Source organism: Misgurnus anguillicaudatus, chromosome 19 (assembly GCF_027580225.2).
Source record: "Misgurnus anguillicaudatus chromosome 19, ASM2758022v2, whole genome shotgun sequence".
In the NCBI taxonomy this organism is placed as follows: domain Eukaryota; kingdom Metazoa; phylum Chordata; class Actinopteri; order Cypriniformes; family Cobitidae; genus Misgurnus; species Misgurnus anguillicaudatus.
In genome coordinates, this window is record NC_073355.2 from 21,690,412 (window position 1) to 21,711,209 (window position 20,798).

Genomic DNA, 20,798 nt, shown 5'->3' on the forward strand with positions numbered 1-20,798 from the left:
CTAACCAAACCCAACTCTAAACCAAACGCCAGGCGACATATAAAAAAATAAAACAGGAAAAATAGTGTAGATCAATATATTAAGTGACATTCTAATGCAAGCACCAAATCTAACCCTAAACCGAAGCGACAATGGTTTAAAAATAGGAAAAAACAGTCGAGTAACCAATACGTGATAATCACACGAAAACAGGAATTCGTTATACGACTACGAAAAAACACGAAATTTCGTGATAATAGCACGAAAAGAAGAGTCAAAAGAATACGTGACTATATCACGAAACTTTGTGAGACTGGGTAGCACAAACACATACGCGTACACCACTTAATGATGATCAAAAGGCTTGTTTGACCCATGAATCAGTGATGTATCATTAATATGCACTTCAAAGACATTCAAACCATGCTTTTAATATGTCTCTAGCAGAACTCGGGTATGACCTTAACATGACCTTCAGATAAATTGGTAGATGATATGCAGTATGTGTACTTAATACAAAACTCTTAAGATAATTTGTAAGACAGTGTACGCACACAGATTATTAATTCAAAGAATAAGGAAGATTTATACATATAAAAACATTTGATATACTACAGGACCATTTATGTGGATGTAAAAACACTAAAGGGTGATTTTTGCACGGCTTAATAAATCAGTAAGAGTACCAGTGGCGGCTCGTGACTGCTCATCCGAGGGTCGCAAATTCAAAATATGTGTTCGGAGTAGAGCCCGGCCGATACTGATACAAATGTTTGTTGGTTTTAAAATCCGATATATATATATATATATATTTATATATATATTTATACAACAGTTTCAGTCTGTGAATCCCCAATCGGAAGTTATTATTCCGTCAAAGATCAGCGCTCTTGGATGTTACGTTAAAGTTAATGGGAGTAATGTCTTGTCACATCGTGTGGACGATTAACACTTGGAAAGAGGAATGTAAACACTAATTTTTTTCTGGAGCTATATGTCTTATCAGAACGCGAAAACACCGTGGAACTGCACGTAAGCACCGCAGCTTTTAAATGTGGACATTGATCATTTATTTAATCGCGACGTGACTATTAAAACATGTTATGAGATATCGCCACTGGTATATTTATAAGCAGCATGCAAAAACATCTCTCTGACACTTATAAAAAACAGTTTTATATAGTACTGACAAGAACAAAGTTTAATAATAACCGAGTGCTCGTATCGCGTTAAGATGAAATGGTAAACCAATAGTAACATTATAGAAGTATAGTTTTATTAACTTTTACCTCGCGCCAAAACAATAACAACACAAAAGACACTAAATATGAATAAGAAAACAAGTAATAGTTTCATCATGACACCAAATACTGGTGATTTGATCTAATTTTTGATCATCAGGCCAACATGAGAGCCAAGGAATACCTGTCAGAGATGTAGCCCAGAGAGGGCGGTGGTCAGCGGGGCGAGTGAACACTGACGTCCGCTCATGCTTTGGTTCTCATACGTACCGAATCTCACTAAGCAAACGTTCAAACAGGCGCTATCTTTACTAATCGACTGTAGATTTAAATATAATACATATATATTCTCGACTGAACCAATCTTAAAACTACACTTTGTGACCAAGAAATTGTAATATTTAAAAATGGCGAATCCGTCCATTGAGTTAATATGAGATTCAAAGCAGCCGAAAGTGTTACCTGTCATTCTGGCCGCCCTCAAATCCGTGGCGGAAGAAGTAGGTCTCAAACAAAGAGGCTTTTAAAATTACTCCGTTGTTGTTTTCTAGTTTTCGTTTTCAAACGTGTGCCCTCGAACTGTTGTATAAAAGCAATATCGCTCTCGGAGTCGTGTGATATAGCTCTATATCATCACGGCTGTATATATATATATATATTTTTTTTTTCAGAAACGCACAACAAAAAATTAACACATTTCCCTAACATTAGTTATTTGTTTGGAGTTTTACCTAAAATAATATGATAATGCATTTTAAAAAGAAACTTGTTTCTTTTACTGTCACAACAAAACAGAGGAACATCAAAAATTATTGACAGTAATAATTACAAAAAATAATGATGACATTATTACTATCATCATCATTTATATTGTCATTAAACAAGATAAAGGTCACTCCTAAATGTTTGTGTGCGTGTGTAATAGTCCCTATATTGCCTTATAAGCTACCTTATAATAATACTGTAAATACCCGAATATAAGACGACCCCCCCTCCCCTTTTTTCCTAACTTATTTTTGGGTTTTCACCAGAAAATAATTGTATTTATTTATTTTTAAACTCTCTCTCTCTCTCTCTCTCTCTGAATCTCAAGCATTTACCTCTCTCTCTCTCTCTGCATCTCTGTGTTTCGTCCATGTTTTTTTTTATATTCATTTATCGGCCATTATGAATGCAGATACCGATAGTTTGGAAAATGTCTAATATCGGCCAATAATATCGGCCTGCCGATATATCGGTCGGGCTCTAGTTCGGAGTGTCATGTGTGTTGCTCGTGTTTTCAAAATATGTGTTTGTTACGTCATGTGAACCATGTGCATCACTTGTTTTTTTCAAAATAAGGGCCTGCTGCACACGAGTCAAAACTGTTTATAATAAAAGAGACGCTCACGTTCACAAAATACACGCAAGACACTCCATTAACAGTAAACTCTGATTACGCATGAGATTATGCGAGTATCTGGCAAACGCGAGCGTCTCTTATCATAAACCCTTTAGACGCATCTGCAGCAGGCACTTATTTTGACTAGGGATGCACCGAATCCAGATTTTTTAGGTTCGGCCGAATCCCGAATCCACCGTTTAAGATTCGGCCGAATCCGAAACCGAATACCGAATCCTACTCGCATCCTTATCCATTAACACAGTAAAACACATTAATGAAGTAAACAACGTCCACAGCAGTGTATTTTTCATTTTATTTAATTTTAACTGTACATTATGCCAGGATGACAAGTTGGAAAAACTATTTTGACAATTACCATAAGTCTATGCATAATGAAAGCGATGCGTTGCGACACGCTCGTTTTTCCAATAAGCAAGCAGCTCCGCGCTGAAAACTATATTTAACTTTGAGTGAGAAGCTCCGCTCGTCAATGTCAGTCTTCACACGGCCGTCCAATTACAGTGGAGGAGGGGCGGGACATTACCACAGCAACCAACCGGCTCACAGCTGAAGCATCACTGCTACCAAGCGCTCGGCTGAAAAACAGCTGGCATTTTGGGGTCCTCAAGGCGTTTTCAGCCGTGTTTAAAAGTTTTGGTGTGTCCAGCTGACCGCAAGAAAAAGCTCATCTCCACGTCAGCACCCGATGTGTGTAATCAACGGCTGCGTGACGTCGACAAGCGTAGCGCAAGCCTAGGGTTCGGTTCGGTGGAAAAAAAATCTAGGATTCGGCCGAACCCGAACCCCGCCAAAAAGCCCAGTATTCGGCCGAATCCGAAACCGAATCCTGGATTCGGTGCATCCCTAATTTTGACAATGCACGTGATGCACATATGATACCTCGATGCGCAGAACACATATTTTGAAATGACGAACCACACACATGACGGGCTACATACATGTTGTGACAAACTTTGCGTCGAGCGCCCTCGAAAAAAGAAGTCACGGGCCGCCACTGAAGAGTACATTGTGAGACTGCTGCTATTTTACATTTTTCTAATATAATAGTGTATTGTAAATTGAATATTTAATGACAAAATATGTTATAACCAGACAAAGAATATTTTTTTCTAATTCCTAAAAAATATTTTAGTATTTAAAGGAACAGTATGTAGGATTGTGGCCAAAACTGGTATTGCAATCACAAAACTTGTGGCTAAAACTGGTACTGCAATCACACAACTGGTGGCCAATACACAAAATGACAACATAAACATCAGTTGAGGGCTGCAACTCCACTTTTTAAATGACAATATCCTGGCCAGACCACTGTTGTCAGTGATTTGAAATGAAAATGATTTCTTGATGTCTAGTGACATATAAGGGCCATTTTATGATTAATTGATATAAATTTCTTACATACTGTTCCTTTAATATACAGTATATTTTCTATAGGAACGGCTAAGTCTGTCTCTCTCTCTCTCTTTTTTCTAGCGTTTTTTAACAGGGTTTTTCTCTTAGGAGTTTTTTAACCCCTTTGGAGACAGATGACATTAGCTTCACCTGTCACGGTGATCCGTGTCATGTTTTGTTTGTCTCTCCGATTACGTCACCTGGACATTCACGGACTGATTCATCACACCTGTTCCCTGTTAAGTGTTGTGTATTTATACTGCTGTCTGTTTCTCACCTGTCGCCGGATCATTGTCATTGTCATTACGTTCATGTCTGTTCCTGTTCCTTCTGTTGGATGTTCCTGTGTTTACCCGCCTGTTGTTTTATTTCCGTTCTGTTAATAAATGTTATTTATTTCATGGTGAACCCAACACTTGCGTCCTCACTCCTGTTACCAGTCGTGACGGAATGATCCGGCCAGACTGGACGCAGCGGGTTCACGGAGGGCGGCTCCCCCAGGAGTTTCGTTGAGGGGGAGTAGTGACATCGGGGTTCATTCCCCATCAGCCCCGATGTCTCTTGGGGACCACCGTGAGCGATCGCTCGCTCCTGCGAGCATGCGGGAGGAGGATCGGCCCAGGCGGTCCCCCAACGGTTGAGTCGTCGTCGACGGTCCCTCGGAGAACCACCATCCTGCTCGCAGGGGGATCCGGAACGGACCACGCCCGATCATTTCCCCGGGGTGGCTACCGTGAGAGGGTCTCCGTTTCCGCGAGGGGATGGGAGATGACTTCCGGGGGCAGCTGATCGTCGGCGATTCCCAGGAGGGGGGTAATTCGTCTGCCTCGGTTCTCGGAGCGATCGCTCCGGTTCTCCTGGCGCAGTCCGGCCTACCGTTCCTGTTGGTCTCATCCCGGCGGCTGCCGGCTTCGCCAGGGTCCCCAAGCCCTCCACCCCTCCCTTGGACTCTCGCTACCGGACTTTTGTGTTTGTTTTGTTTAGGTGAGTGTCTGGTAGCCACTCTTAGAGGGAGGGGTCATGTCACGGTGATCCGTGTCATGTTTTGTTTGTCTCTCCGATTACGTCACCTGGACATTCACGGACTGATTCATCACACCTGTTCCCTGTTAAGTGTTGTGTATTTATACTGCTGTCTGTTTCTCACCTGTCGCCGGATCATTGTCATTGTCATTACGTTCATGTCTGTTCCTGTTCCTTCTGTTGGATGTTCCTGTGTTTACCCGCCTGTTGTTTTATTTTTTCCGTTCTGTTAATAAATGTTATTTATTTCATGGTGAACCCAGCACTTGCGTCCTCACTCCTGTTACCAGTCGTGACATCACCTAGATTTTTTTTATATGTTACATTAACACTCTGCTCACTATACGGTTTAATTTTAGGCACTGTATCTTGCTTATTTTGTTCAAAGCTGCTTTGAAATAATTAAGCAAGTGTGAAAAGCGCTATATAAATCAAATTAAATTGAACATGAATTTAAAATGGCATATTTATATTGTATTAACACCTCAAATCTTGATGTTTAATTAGCATGTGCATTATTAGGAGTTAGCATATGTTTAAGTGTTCTTTGCATTGCATGATCCTTCATGTGTTTTCACCATCTGCTCTATGTCTTTACTCCTGTTGTGCATGATGTCATTCTTTGTGCACTGTTATGGTATGTAACCTTAGACTGACCTTGATGATTTTCACCAGCGCTATTATGATGAAAAGGTGGATTGACTTTGTAATCTGTGATCATATACAGATATGTAAAGGGAGGTTATTTCTGCCTATTCTGAAAAAGCTTGTGTGCACAATGACTTGTACAGTGTGTGATGTTTAATGTTTTATTAATAGCATTATTTTGTGTCTGTGTATGAATGAATGATAGTGTGTTTGATCATTATATGGCTGATGGACACAGACTTCTGTCCTTCACTGTCTTCACTAATCTGCTAACTTTGGCAAAAACCCTCCCCTTCCCATGCAAGAGAACATGCTGCTGTCATGGCAACCTCGCCATGTTTCATCGCAATCATGAAACACTTGCTTGACTCTTCAGCATCGCAATTCTACACTGAGCTCATACGGGGAAAAAAAACAGGTTCTTCACTATGTTTCCTTATTCTAGTACACGCACATGTCCATCAAACCTTCTCTAGGGCTGTCAATGTCAACACCTCCAATTGTCATTCTCAGTCTGTTAATTACTGTCATCACCCGAATCCTAATTCACATTTGACTGGCAGAAGATAGAGATAACCAGAATTGTTCAGGTCTTGAAAAATGTATAACAAAGAAACATTATGACATACAGTGAATAAGAAATATTTAAGATTCAGCATTATTTACAGTGTAGGCCAATAACCACTAATCAAATAAGTAAGTGACATAGACCATTTTAACTGCTTTGGATGAAATGTACTTTCTGAAAAATCTCAAATCATTCTGGGATAACAACAAGGATCATCTGATTTTGAACTTTAACCCAAATTAATGCCAGTTTAAATAAATGCTGTCGTTAAAGAAAAATGGAAACATTGCAAATACTAAGATCTTATCAGATTCACGCCTTGAACTCCACTTTAGATGCAATAGACATTTAGGGTGTGTAATGGTGTACATAAACAGTGTCTAAAGGCAATAAACAAGCTAAATGAGTAATGTGCAAAGCGATAAATCAAGTAAATTATGCAATACACTAAAGATGCAAGTGAGTTTTAGCTTCATCTCCATGTTAAACTTTCTTCCTCACCTACTCTGTCACTTACTTCCTCATCTATTCTGGTGGTCTTTCCCATCCCTCTCATAGCCCCCCTCCCTCTCACAGTCTCAGCATCACTGGTCCCACAGGCCTTGCGTGTGACTTTCAGCACCACGGAGAGCTCCGATCTCTAAACCTCCATGCACTCCTCTCCTCTACAAAGTCGTTTGTAGAGAGAGGTGCAAAGAGAAAAGAGATTAGCCCGCGGCCCAATCGCTGCAGAGAAGAGACTGTACCTTTAAGAGCACACAGGGAGAGCGCGAGAGAGGAAGAACAAAGCATCCTAATTCATCTCGGACTGGTTTTGTTAAGTCCAAGAAGCTGTACGTTTAGTGAAAGCTCTGCGCGGAGACACTCGTATACCCGCTCATTTACACCTCTCGCGCACACACATGCACACGCGACCGCACGCGCTCGTTCTCCCCGATTCGCGCGCGCACACACATCGCCTCACGCGCGTACGGCACTGCCTGCGAGAAGCAGCTGGTAAGAGCCCATCTCTCGCGCTGAAAAAGAGAGAGAGAGAGAGAGAGAGACAAAGAAAGACGAGACTGAGGACAGAACCGGCGCCGGGAGAGACTAGCTAACAGTACGGAGTGAAGAAGAAGAGAGAGAGAGGCGGAGGACCGGAGGGTGGATCAGGAAGCAGGCTCGTGGCTCTCTCGTGTAGGCAGCGGAGCACGGCGAAGGCATTATGGGAAATGCACCATCTCAAGGCATGTCAACCATATCTGTATCTTATCTTATGTAGCAGGCATTTTTCTTTGGTATTTCTGTTATTTTCTGTGGAGAGGGGGTGGGGCAAGGTGGGGTTGAAGGGTGTGTGTATGTATGTGTATGTGTATATGTGCTTCTTTGGTGGTTAAACGGATGGCAATGTGTTTATGGGAGGCTACGCTGGTGAGACTGGTATCCAGGCACTGGCTCAGTGGGTGTGGAAGCATAGAAATGAAAGGAGGAATTAACGCTTGAAGAAACACAGGCTGGGAAAGAGGGAGGGTGGGAAAACAATTATGTGATTCTGATGTATTACTAAATTGACATTATGTTTGGATGTGTTGTTGGGTCATATAGGACCATTTAAATCCAGGCTAAAGTCTCATTCTTATTTTGAGCTTAGAAACATCAAAGTTTGATGTCACATCTACATCATTGACATACTCAGTCAATATTAAAAATATCAAGGTTATATTTTGTCGGATAAGACGGTGTTTTCACAGGCAGGGTTACATAAGAAAATGTTTGTTGATTGTTATATGCTACATATATACACAGGCTTGGTGATTTGAACAAACCCCTAACCTTAAATACAAAAAGTTTGTCATGAAACTCATTTTTGTACTCAAAATGTATAGCATGTTGAAAAGAGATGTGCCTATACCTTTTAGGAACCCCTTAGTAACCGCATAGCAACACCCTGGCAACTGCTCACAACACTCTTTGGCGTAAAAAATCTAGTTTTAGATTTCTCTTTTGTGTTGTGTGTGACAGCATTCAGAAGTAACTCCTTTACGCAGGAGGCTGAGATACGGAGCTTGAGAAAGAGAGACGATAGAAAGCTGGAGAAAGGGAGTTGGGCAAAGAGGAGCTTGCAGGCATTTGTCCCAGAAGATTGCAAGCATGATAGAAAGATTTCATATAAGGCATAAGACAGAAATAGTACAAGGGAGAACGGGGGAATTCTTTAGGAGAGTAAAAACCATACAATAGAGCAGATGAGTGATAGAGTGAAGGACAGGAACATAGAGCGAGACAGAATATGGAAGAGAGAGAGAGAGAGAGAGAGCGCTGAAGGCAAAACCTCATGGGACAGACCAGCTTTGGTAAGCAAAACATGGAGCGCTGTTATACATTGTTTTAAAGAGCTTCTTGGTGAAAACAAAAATGGCCAAGTTAGCAAAGATGATGTTAATCGGATGTCAAGCAAAATGACTCCAATGTTTGTTTGTTCCTTTACAGGGATAGTTTGGCCAAAAATTATATTAAACCCATGATTTACTCATACCGAAGCCATCCGAGATGCATATGTACATCATATTTTTTAGACGAACACATTTTCAGTTATTTTAGAAAGTCTTTTAGATCTTTCAGTTAATCAAATGTAAAGTTACAGGGTCCACGTCCTTAAAGTCCAAAAAATGTGCATCCATCCTTCACAAAATAAATCCAAATGGCTCCACGATAATAAACAAAGGTCTTCTGAGGGTAATCCGAGCCGATTTGTTGTAGAAAATCCACATTTAAAACTTAATAAACTAAAATAGCTTCCGGTAATGCCACCATCTTAGTCGCGTCCGCATTTAAAGCTGCAGTGTGTAAATTTTAGCGGCATCTAGTGGTGAGGTTGCGAATTGCAACCAACTGCTCAGTCCTTTGCTCACCCCTCGCTTTTGAAACGCATAGAGAAACTATGGTAGCCACCACCAGAAAAACATGTCATCAACGGAGACAACCGTTAAGGGCTTCTGTAGAAACATGGCGTTCCTTCCACGTAAGGGGACCCTCGGTGTATGTAGATAAAACGTCTCATTCTAAGGTAATAAAAACACAATGGCTCATTTTAAAAAGGTCTTTAAACACCCCTAATAATATGGTTTTGTATATTATTTTGCATTTCTGTCAAGAGATCCTTTTAAAAAATACACACTGCACCTTTAAGATGAGAATGTATGCAGTTTAAGGAGGTTTCTCTGCTGCTGCTCTGTACCCCCGCCCTTTCGAATTTGTCATACGGCACTAAGAAAAGTGTGTACACTACGCAATACTCTCTCCTGAATACAGAGAAGGCTAAGATGGCGGCGCTACCGGAAGCTAGTTATTTTCGTTTATAAAGTTTTAAATATGAATATTTCTACAACAACACCACACGGATTACCATCAGAAGACCTTTATTTATCATCCTGGAGCCGTTTGGATTTCTTTGGGGAAGGATATATGCACATTTTTTGGACTTGAAGGAGCTGGACCCGTAACTTTACTGTTTAGCAGCTGGAAGATATAAGACATTTTCTAAAATAACTGAAAATGTGTTAGTCTGAAAAATGATTTATATATGCATCTCGGATGGCTTCGGGGTGAGTAAATCATGGGTTTAATATCATTTTTGGCTGAACAATCCCTTTAAAAAGCCTTTTTTTGTCATTCTTAAACACATTTTGAATATGCAAAACGCTAAACTCTTTATTTTTCTAATTTAGCAGGGTATTGTATTGTCTTCCTGGGTTATGTTGCATAACGTAACACATAATATTTAATATATACAATATATTTAGATATTGCCTTCAGTTTAGTCTCAAAGTTACAGCCAGCAGCACATCATATATTAGGCTTTGGTTTACAGTGTGGGAAACAATCCCATTAGTCTGATTTAATTGATTTTACCTGTAATAAAATCTGTTGCAGACATACACGTGTTCAGATGTGGAATTTCACTTTTCTTATTATCTTGTACCAGCTGCAGGCATTTTTTAGCATAATTTTTGTCACTCACTGGATAAATATTGGAAGTAACCATTTATGGTCCTTTTATGAAATAAATGGGGTAATGGGAATTTCTGTAATGCTACACCACGGCACCAGTACATGACACACAGGCGCCTACGGTATTTCTATGGTCAAGTAGCTAATATAATTGTGTGTTTCCTTTAAAGTATTAATTTCAATCAGCCTTCTCTTGAAATAACAAATGTAAATGACACTTCAAGGTGCAGTTAGACAGAAACCATTAGAACTGAGCATGAAATCTAGGACAGGCTCCATATGGAACTTCTCGGCTTGTAAACACAGCTGATATACCTTTAAAGAAAAAAAATTGAGGATAGAGATCACTACAGATAAACCAGAGCAGAAGAACATTAGTCTGAAAACAGTTAGCAGTGTAGTTATGTTGCTTCTGGACCTTTTTTCTCCACATCGTGGGAGAATAAGGTGGAAGAAGAATAAAAATAGCATAATAAAAACAAACAAACAAAGGTGAAAGTTGACCAAAACTCTTGTACAGAAACTACTGTAGAAGGTGCGGAGGAGGAGAGGCTAAAAAGAGCATTGCTCCGAGGAACGCTGAAGGGAAATAGGTGTCAAGAAAGACAGGTGGGCGTAACGAAAGCATAGAGTGAAGATGAAAGAAAAGAGGGGGATGAAAGTGATGCTAGGATGAAAGCGAAGGATAGAGAGATGACATTATAGAGAAAAGGGTTTTAGGATGAAGAGTGAAAATGAGACATTGAGACATTATGTTGAGAGTTTATGTATTTGAGGGTTTGCTGTGTAATGTACTTATGGTTGTTTTGCAATGCAACTATTATATTATTTATAGTATCTTGTAATACCTATATAATTTTAAGTAAGGTATTATAATATACACTCTAAAAATGGCTGGGTTATTTTTGACCCATGTTGGGTAAATATTCAACAGAATACACAGCTGGGTTAAAATTGATCCAATGCTGGGTTGTTTTAACCCAACTACTGGGTTATTATAATACCCAGGGGTGCATAACAACACCCAAACATTGGGTCATTTTTAACCCAGCATTGGGCAATTTATAACCCAGCATGTGTTTTGTCCAATATTTACCCAACATGGGTCAAAAATAACCCAGCCATGTTTATAGTGTAGCATCAGCTCAACCATATATAAAGAGTTTGGTTCCACCTCATCTTTTCTCCCTTTTTTCCAAAATGTGATACATGCCAGTCCTCCTTCTTTGCAGAACACAATAAATCCGCTCAACAAATCACATCACACCATTCTACGCACTGTAAACAATAATAATGGCGGCGTGTTGAATACACCCAAAATCCTAGTTTTCCTCATCTACTTTGTACTTCGTGATCAACAAACAAACAAAAACAAAATAATACTTTGATGGCATTGATAAACCTGTGGTGGTTTTCTGTGGCGAGGAAGAACGTAAGCCATCAACTTCGAATAAATTACGTGAGAGGCACTCGGGCGAAGGAAAAATGCCGGCTGTTGCTTGTTCTCCCGACAGCATCAAGCTTCTGTCATGCTAACACATTGATCCCAGGGGATCTTATGAAAATGTTCCATTATTTTAATCGAAGTCAACGAAAATCGAGCAAAACCAAAACATTTTACAGCTGATCGCATTCAAAAAAGTCCAGCGACGATGTCCCAAGGATGACAGCAGCAATAACAGTGTTATTAAAATAAAAATATTATTAATTAATGTTTATTTTTTTAATCAGTGTATATCACTGTCCAACTAAATTAATATAACATGGCAAAGATGAATGCACATTAATATATTGATTCAATAGACTTATAGCATTTTGAAAAAAAATTGCATTTTGCGGAAAAATCTGTTTTTATAATAAATCTTTGAAGATCAAATTATGTATTTGAATTTTTAATGTTATTTTAATCTAAAGATGTTATGTGAAAGTTTGTAACAGAAAATAGTGGTTTTCATCTTGTCACTTTCTTGGTATAAAAAACACGTATTTACCCAAATTAGTCAAAATGGATTTATTACATTTTGGAACCAAACTCTTTATATGATCCCTCATAAAATAAGATTAGTTGTAACTCAATAATGACACACAAAATCAATTTTCATTTGCATCTTTGGCCACACTATTGTAAACATTCCCATGCATAACCCTTCAGTTAAAAATGTGTTGCTAAATGTGAACAAAATTATTGTATCTAAGATATATGATCTTTTCTGACAGAACTTGCTGTTGATCAGGATGATTATGTTCATAGTATGAAAGCAGTATAGGGTAAAAATAGTCATTCTGACCCCACTCCAATTTTTGTCTGCCTCTTGATTGTTCGAGAGCCATTGAAGTGATTTGTACCTGATTTGAGTGTTTGCATGCAGAATGTCTTTTGGGTTGAATGGCAGTTTAAGAAATAGTTACAAATGATATTTCACAGTTCAGCTGAAAAGCTTTTCATATCTTTACACTTGGATGGTTATGGAAATTCTAAATGCGGAAATTCACTTTGCAGAGGACCTCCTTTAAGACAGATTGTGTGTGACATTGTAAAGTATGTTGTGTGCTTATTACAGTATACAAGGGCACCTTCACACTGTCAGTGTTTAGCGTTGGCAACATGGGTTAAAAATGCAGTTGTAATTGCATTTGAAAACCAAGCTGTGTTTAAACGAAACCAATAAATTATATGCCCACACCCGAATTGATATTCCTGTAATTGTCTGTGTGTATGTGTGAGAAAATGCCTTTTTATGTTTGGATTTTATCACATAAACAACACTGATAATAAAGAAGAAAAGAAGCATTTATGGCATACAGAGAACAGGGAAATTACTAAACCACCAGTGTCAAAATGATGCTTCTTGCAGTGACCAAACTACATAAAAATTCATTGACCGCAACAGAAACAAATCATTGGATAAACAGCCCCCCTTGTTGAGAATTTGTAAGACATTTTAAAAAACAAATCTTTTCAAAGCATTTATGGATAACTAAAACAATTAATAGCTAATTGGCTCTTAATTAGTATATAAAGCATTAGGTTTATGAGCTGCTTTAATGCATGGGGTATAGCTGCACTGAAACATCAGTATCTTTCAACAGGTCTGTTTATGCATATAGCGCATTATTATAGGAGGTGGTGAAAGCATTTGATAAGGTTAAATCTCTTTTTCTATATGAATATCTGTACTACAATCTACTTTTAATGCCCTGCATAATGAATTGTCAAATTTATAGCTGTATCAGCTCTTCTTTCTTTCTTTTCACTCTGGTGCAAACACGCACTTATCACAAATATGCGCTGCTTATATTAATATGGGACTTTATTACAGCATGGCCGCTTTTATGACAGTAATGTCTTTCCAAGCTCAATCAGAATTAATTACGTCATCTGTTTCTGTAGGATGTAAATTTTCACTCTGAGTCTGGCCAGTATTACAGTGGTAATGGCTAATGCTGTAATCCCTTAGTAAGTTATGAGCATGCCCGATCATACTCATGCCCATTTGTGTAAATGTGTTTGTTTTTTGTGGATAAAACAAGATTTACTAGGGGCTTTAGGTCTTGGCTCACAAAATAAACAATAATATAAATCAGAAAATTACACCCCTGAAAACAACCGTGCGCGCGCAATGCTTTTGAAAGTGTGTGGTCATATCTACAGATTTACTTCATAAATCCAGTTCTGGGCTGCCTGTACATGCGCTGGATCTATATCAATCAGTGTGCAATTTGCTGTGGAGCACAGAAAAGCCCACAAATGCTTTCATAGCACTTTCCTCCTGTGAATCGATTTGTCTTTATGAATGAAGAGCCAAGAGTCTTCAACATTCTTCTTGTCCTTTGTATACCTTTCTTGCCATTCTCTCCATCTTTCTTTCCCTGTGATCTCTTTCTTTCTTTGTGGAACTATAAATCTACATCTGATAAATAGTAAACAGAGGCTACTAGACGTTTTGCGATGTGGTTTGTGAAGCCACTTTGATGTATGATGGTAATAACATTTTGTATTTCCTATATATTTGCGTTTTCATATGAAGCTTAATTTTAAAGAGCACCTATTGTCCGATTCACGATTTGACATTTCCTTTGGTGTGTAAGTGTGTGTTAGTACATCTTAACAATATGCAAAAGGTACAAACCCCAAAGTAAATGACGACACGAGTTATCGTCTCCAACGTAAATCTCTTTTCTTGGACAACAACAAATACACGGATTGTCAAAAATACACGGATAGGCAACAGTTTACTTTCTGGGATTGGAGATGTAGAAAAGACCGACATTATCATTATTCCCCTTGCTTCGGACTCACAGCCTGTAAGTTAACTCCTGTTAGCATTGCATTGTGAGCAAATCTTTCAAACATGGTAAGGAGCGTCACATTTCCGGCTGACGCCAGAGGTATTCAGGCCAATCACAACCTACAGATTAGCTGGCCAATCAGGGACACCGCGCTTTTCAAATCCATGAGTTTGTTACAAAATCAGAGCGTTTGAGGAAGACAGGGATTTTTGGAGCTACAAAAATGTACGGTATGTGGAAAATAATGTGTTTTTTTAACCATAAACCATGTGAACACATTGTATTATATTATAACAAATAAAATAGGTGCCCTTTAAGTAAAAAAAAAGAGTTTAAAGCAATTAGACTGTCAGAAAATGGTCAAAATATTTAACCTAGCTGTCACCCAAGCAGTACCCTTTTAAAAAGTACAGCTTTGTTCATATTTGTACCTCAAAGGTATATATAAAGACGGCTTATTGGGAACGCAGTGATACATGTTAGTATCTCAAAGGTACATATCAGTACCAAATGTATACATATCTGTTTCTAATGGACATATTGGGTACTGCCCCAGAACAGCTGGCGTATCATTTTGACAAGTTTTTCTAACAGTGTAAAAGGCACAACAAAATGTTTAAAGGCAGGGTGCATGATCTCTGAAAGCCAGCGTTGACATTGACCTTGTTGACATTTGAAATCACCTAAACAATCACACCCCTACCCCGCCTCACGCATGCGCAACCCAGACAACGATGTTGGTTAGTAGACACGCCCCTAACTACTGATTGGCTACATGTGTGTTTTGGTAGTCAACCCGACTCCCTTTTTCAAAATTTTTTTCAAAAATCACACACCCCGCCTTTAAAGCTATTCTTAAAACCTACTAGGGATGCACCGAAATTTTCGGTGGCCGAAAATTTCGGCCGAAAATGGCATTATCGGTTTCGGGCCGAAATAAAAAATCCAGCCGAAAATGTAAACTGAAAATGAATGTCAACCGCGCCCCTCCCATCTGTGCGTTAACGCTTGGGTTTTACTCACGGTGATCAGTCGTCTCCCACCCCTCCCCTTCGTGCTCAAAAGTGCTGCAACGACACGTCGACGTCATCGTTTACGTCGACTACGCGACGCGTCACGCTGTTTACATTAATCTCGCGTAATGGCGGGTTCTGCTCCTGGCAGTGTTATCCATACATTTATTTGTTTGTGTGCGCCACAAAATCAACAATGGTCGCAACATTTTTATTTTCATTTAAAACGGCTTCATTTATTGTTGTGAGCGCTCGGTGGTGCCTCTCTAGTGCACGCTCTCTCTCTGTGCGTGAAGCCCCTAGACAGCGCCTCTCATACATGACACTGAGTGAAAGAATTAAAAGTTGGCTGTGTTTTCCATGCGGATTCCTCTGTGTACTTGCATTTTCACCTAAACGTCAGATGTTACTGACAGAGAAGACGACTGATTCGCGTTTATCATGAAAGGTTAGCAGTGTTTTCCCACACACACTGGTTCTCTATGTGCTTGTGCGCGAGCTCTCTCTCTCCTCCTATGCCCGCACATGCCTTCTGTAGTAACTCTCCGAATTGTCTGCGATGTCTCGTTTATAAATCAAGATTTTAGTAACTTAGTAGTTAAAGTAACAGCTTGGATTAAACACAAGGTTATTGGGTCATGTTTAGTCACTATTTTAATAGTCTTTGGGGTGGTTTCCTGGACAGAGATTAGCTTAAGCCAGAACTAGACCTTAGTTTAATTAGGAAATATAATTAGTTTAAACAAACATGCCTTACTAAAAACATTACTTGTGTGCATTTTGAGGACAAACTAAAGGCACTGATGTATTTAAAGATATGTCAGTGCAAGATGTTTTCAGTTTGGACAGCTCTTATATTTATTTTAGTCTAGGACTAGTCTAATCCCTGTCTGGGAAAACGCCACTATATGTCTGACAACAGAACAGATAATATGTGAAAACAGCATTCAGTTGTGTTAAAATGCTAATTTCAGACCTTATTAATGTACAACTTTGTTCTTTTTTATAAATGTTCTTTATTGTTTATTAGATTTTTCCCACCTTTTTGCTGATCCGAAAAATAATCTGATCTGTGCCTCAAAAACTGTAATGTGATCCGAACTGTGAGTTTTTTTATTCGTCACACACCCCTAGTAAAGTTAGTACACAGTGATAGCCATAAATGCGATTGTACTAATAATTGGCATAATAATTTATTTCGGTGTTTCGGTTTCGGTTTTTCGGCCTTGGTTTCCTTTTTTCGGTTTTTGGTTTCGGCCAACAATTTTCATTTCGCTGCATCCCTAAAACCTACAATGATTGTTTTTATGCAAAGAACCCTTCAGCCAAAGGTTCTTAAAAAGAAAATGCTGCCATGATCTACTCATTTTCAAGTTGACCTGTATAAATTGTTTTGTTCTGTTAAACACACAGAGATTTTGATAACATGCAGTTTTACATAGACATTATATACATTATAACATAGAGTCCCCAAGGTGACTAAATCTAAAGTTTCACGTAAAACCTTCATGTGCAGAATTTTTTTAAAGTTTAGTCTCGCATGCTCACTTGAAACTTTCACGCGTTTAGTTTCACGTGCACATGGGAATGTTTCATTTGAGCATGTGATAGTTTCACGTGAGCACGCAATAGTTGGTAACGCTTTAGATTACAGCCCGGAAAGTACTGCGTAAGTACAGCGAATTTACAGTGTATGTTTCTGTAATTATAGTATACTTATGAAGTATGTACGTGTAATTATAAGGGAACAATGTATAATATTTGGGGAACAAAGGGGTAACAACCAGGAAAAATACAAATAATATATGCAGTAAGTATTTTATAACTAAGGGCTAACTATTTTAATATTACATGGTATGTATGACTTATATGTTAAAAACGTGGGAAATTACAAATTATTTATACAGTAAGTAATTCATAACTTTGGATTAACGATTCAAATATTAGGCCTACGTGATATGGCGTATGCTACATGCAAAACAATCTTATGCTTGAGAGTAATTTAGCGAGAACACACACATTCACTGAATTGGCTCGATCACACTCCTCTCCACATATAGCTGGTGCGTGGTGATCGCAGTGGCATCATACCATGGCTGCTTTTACATGGATTCTGTAAACTGTGGGTCTTCATTCAATCATAGTCATACACCACATATATGTTTGGAATAATATAGGTAAGCTATTAAAATATATTTAGGCATAGGCTAAGAATTTTTTTAACCAAGGGGGGTACATATTTTATCATTTCATGATGCATGATGATGGAGATTACTAAACAAAAAAACTTGAAATTCAGTAAATGTGTTTATGCTATTTATTAGTACGATACAATTTATTTAGAATTTTCAATAAAGGTTACTTACCTTAAGAAAGAAGAAGAGTACAGGAATTTGTTGGGTCATTAAGCAAAATTAAAAATAGGCAAGGCAACTATGGTGAAAACAAAGCAAGTAATTTTCTTTAGTTACTGTGTAAATATACCATTGTTTTGTGTTGTTACAGTCTAAGTCAAAAAAATGTACCCCCTTGTTTCACGTAGTTACAGAGTAAGTACAGCATCTGTGGGCTGTAAATTAAAGTGGCACTTGTTACCCCCTTGTTACACGTAGTTACAGAGTAAATACAACATCTGCGGGCTGTAAATTAAAGTGGCACTTGTTACCCCCTTGTTTCACGTAGTTAAAAGTAAATAGAACATCTGCGGGCTGTAAATTAAAGTTGCACTTGTTACCCCTTTGTTCCCAAAATATTATAAATTGTTCCCTTAAAATTAGACTTATGTACTTTATAAGTACACTATAATTACAGAAATGTATGCTGTAAATTCACTGTACTTACACAGTACTTTACTGCATATATTATTTGTATTTTTCCTGGTTGTTACCCCTTTATTCCCCAAATATTATAAATTGTTCCCTTATAATTACACGTACGTACTTCATAAGTAAACTATAATTACAGAAACATATGCTGTAAATTCGCTGTACTTACTCAGTACTTTCTGGGCTGTAATCTAAAGCGTTACCCAATAGTTTCATGTGCGCACGCGAAACTAAACTTTATTTAATTTTTGCTCCATGTCCCCTTAGGCGCTCCGTCAGTTTTTGCACCATTGACTTCCATAATATTTTTCATACTTTGTTTACAAATAACTTCCTTTGTGTTTAGCATAACAAATAAATGTTTACAGGTTTTGAACAACCTGAGGATAAATCGATGATGAAAGAATTTTTAGGTGAACTATCCCTTTAAAAGAACTATTTTCTTACCTTTTCTTAACTTACATTTTTATAGGCTAAAGAACCACTACAAAAAACATTTGGTATTAAATGTTCATTATAGAACCATGATTCTTTTATGGCATAATTTAGCTTAAATCTCCTTATTAATAAATCACTGATATGAAATTAAATTATGTTCACGGTTTTATTGCTGTGACTCACAATGGTCTCTAATATCCAGCTGTATATAAAAGCTGTTACCGCTTAAAAAAGTCATGTCATTCTTCACTGATTCTTGTCATTATCAGATATAATTCAAACAGTGAGGCAATCACACTGCACCACAGACGCCACACAGGTGCCTGAGTTTGTTCTGCTCTCCTGCAGGTTCTCTGCTGACTGTCTCTTTCGCTATCACTGTCTTTCTTTCTCTGCATCCAAAAATCATCTGCCCATACATCATTGTCATGTATTTGTCTTAAACAATATGTCTTAAAACGTCACCCTGATGGAATCTCACTGATATTACCAGCTGCTAGATATGATATTTGATTGTTTTATGAAAACTTTATATTATTCTGTTCTATTAGTGTGAGTGTTTTATTGGCTTTATAAATGTCTTTCTACCTGTTTTTTTTTGTTTTGTTATTCATCTACAAGCATCCTTGGTCTGTTCACCTGTCATGACAGAAAGTAGCACACTGCTTTTTGGCTGGACCGATCTTAATTTTCTTTCTATCAGAAGCAGAACTAGGTCACACCAAGCTAGCTGGAGCCCGTGTCTGGAGAAAAAAACAAGCAATCACCACTTAGTCTGGCCTGAGGAGCCCACAGTTCTGCGCTGTTAGCCATTAGTACCAGACAATGAGACTCCATCAGCACATGCTCCATCACTCAATTCAATGAACTTAAGCAATAAAGCATCCCATGCCGACACATATATGCTTTTAAAAGCAGCCCATGAGATTTCACACCGGTCTTAGTGCTCACTCTTAACCAAGCATTGACGAATTCAATAAACTTATAAGTGATATCCGCCATGTTGGAAATCACATGTGACCCTGTCTGTGCAATCCAGCCTAAAGCCTCGAAAAAAGTCTCGCTTTTCTATATTTTTCAATATGACAATGCCTCTTCTTCTTCTTCGTTGGGTGACTCTTCCCCCTTTATTTTATGGGATAGTAAAGTGTCCATTGAATGCACACTACATGTACAGTAGTAGGTCAAAACTAGTAGTAGGTCATCTGGGTACTTTTTTGAATTCTATACATTTGAATACTATAAATTTGAACATACATACTGTTTGCCTGGCCGACTGATTTTCACCTACTATATAGTATGGAAGTAGTCGATTTTGTGTTTGCAGGAAGGTATTTAATATTGAGTGATGGTGGGAGGGAAACAGCCAGCACTGGCTGCATATAAACACACTTGGCCATAAAAGAGCAGAGAGTTTTACTCTTGGATTTCCTTAACTAAAGCACACATCTTATCTGTAAATCTTTAAATAATGGCTTTCAGAGCAAGGGTAAGGATCCATGTGTATTCCTGGCACATAGACTTCATATGTGTGTTTGTGTTGATGCATGGGTACTTGCCTTGTGTTGTGTCACTCTGAAACTGTGAAAGTGTGTGTTTGCACTGAAATGGTAATCGCCTGGTCTCCCTCTGACACTCATCTCCCTCCCTCTGTTCTTCATACATCACAGCAGGAGAGAGAGAGGGAAAGAGAGAGAGAGAGAGAGAGAGAGAGAGAGAGAGAGAGAGAGAGAGAGAGAGAGATAGAGAGAGAGAGAGAGAGAAAGTCACTCCAGAATACAAAGCAGGCTGATGGTGTGGGAGGGGTGCAGGGGCAAAGCAGGTTTATGGATAGGGTGATATGACTATGCACCGGTAAAAATAATATTACATAATAATTTTCTTATTTCTGTTCTGCCTATATATATATATATATATATATATATATATATGACACAACCTAAAAAAATTTGAAATGAGATGCTATAACTTTATCATTTGCTTCAG

The 20,798-nt window shown here is 38.5% G+C and overlaps 1 protein-coding gene across 2 annotated transcripts in view; it reads left to right on the top strand.

Moving 5' to 3' along the window:
* Positions 1-6,697: 6,697 nt before the first annotated feature.
* srcin1a (SRC kinase signaling inhibitor 1a) overlaps positions 6,698-20,798 on the top strand; it is a 143,686-nt gene continuing 129,585 nt past the window's right edge. For both annotated transcript variants that reach the window (XM_055191903.2, XM_055191919.2), the window contains exon 1: positions 6,698-7,482. In XM_055191903.2, coding sequence (XP_055047878.2) covers positions 7,461-7,482 — 22 coding nt within the window. In that variant the 5' untranslated portion in view covers positions 6,698-7,460. The remainder of the gene's footprint in view (positions 7,483-20,798) is intronic.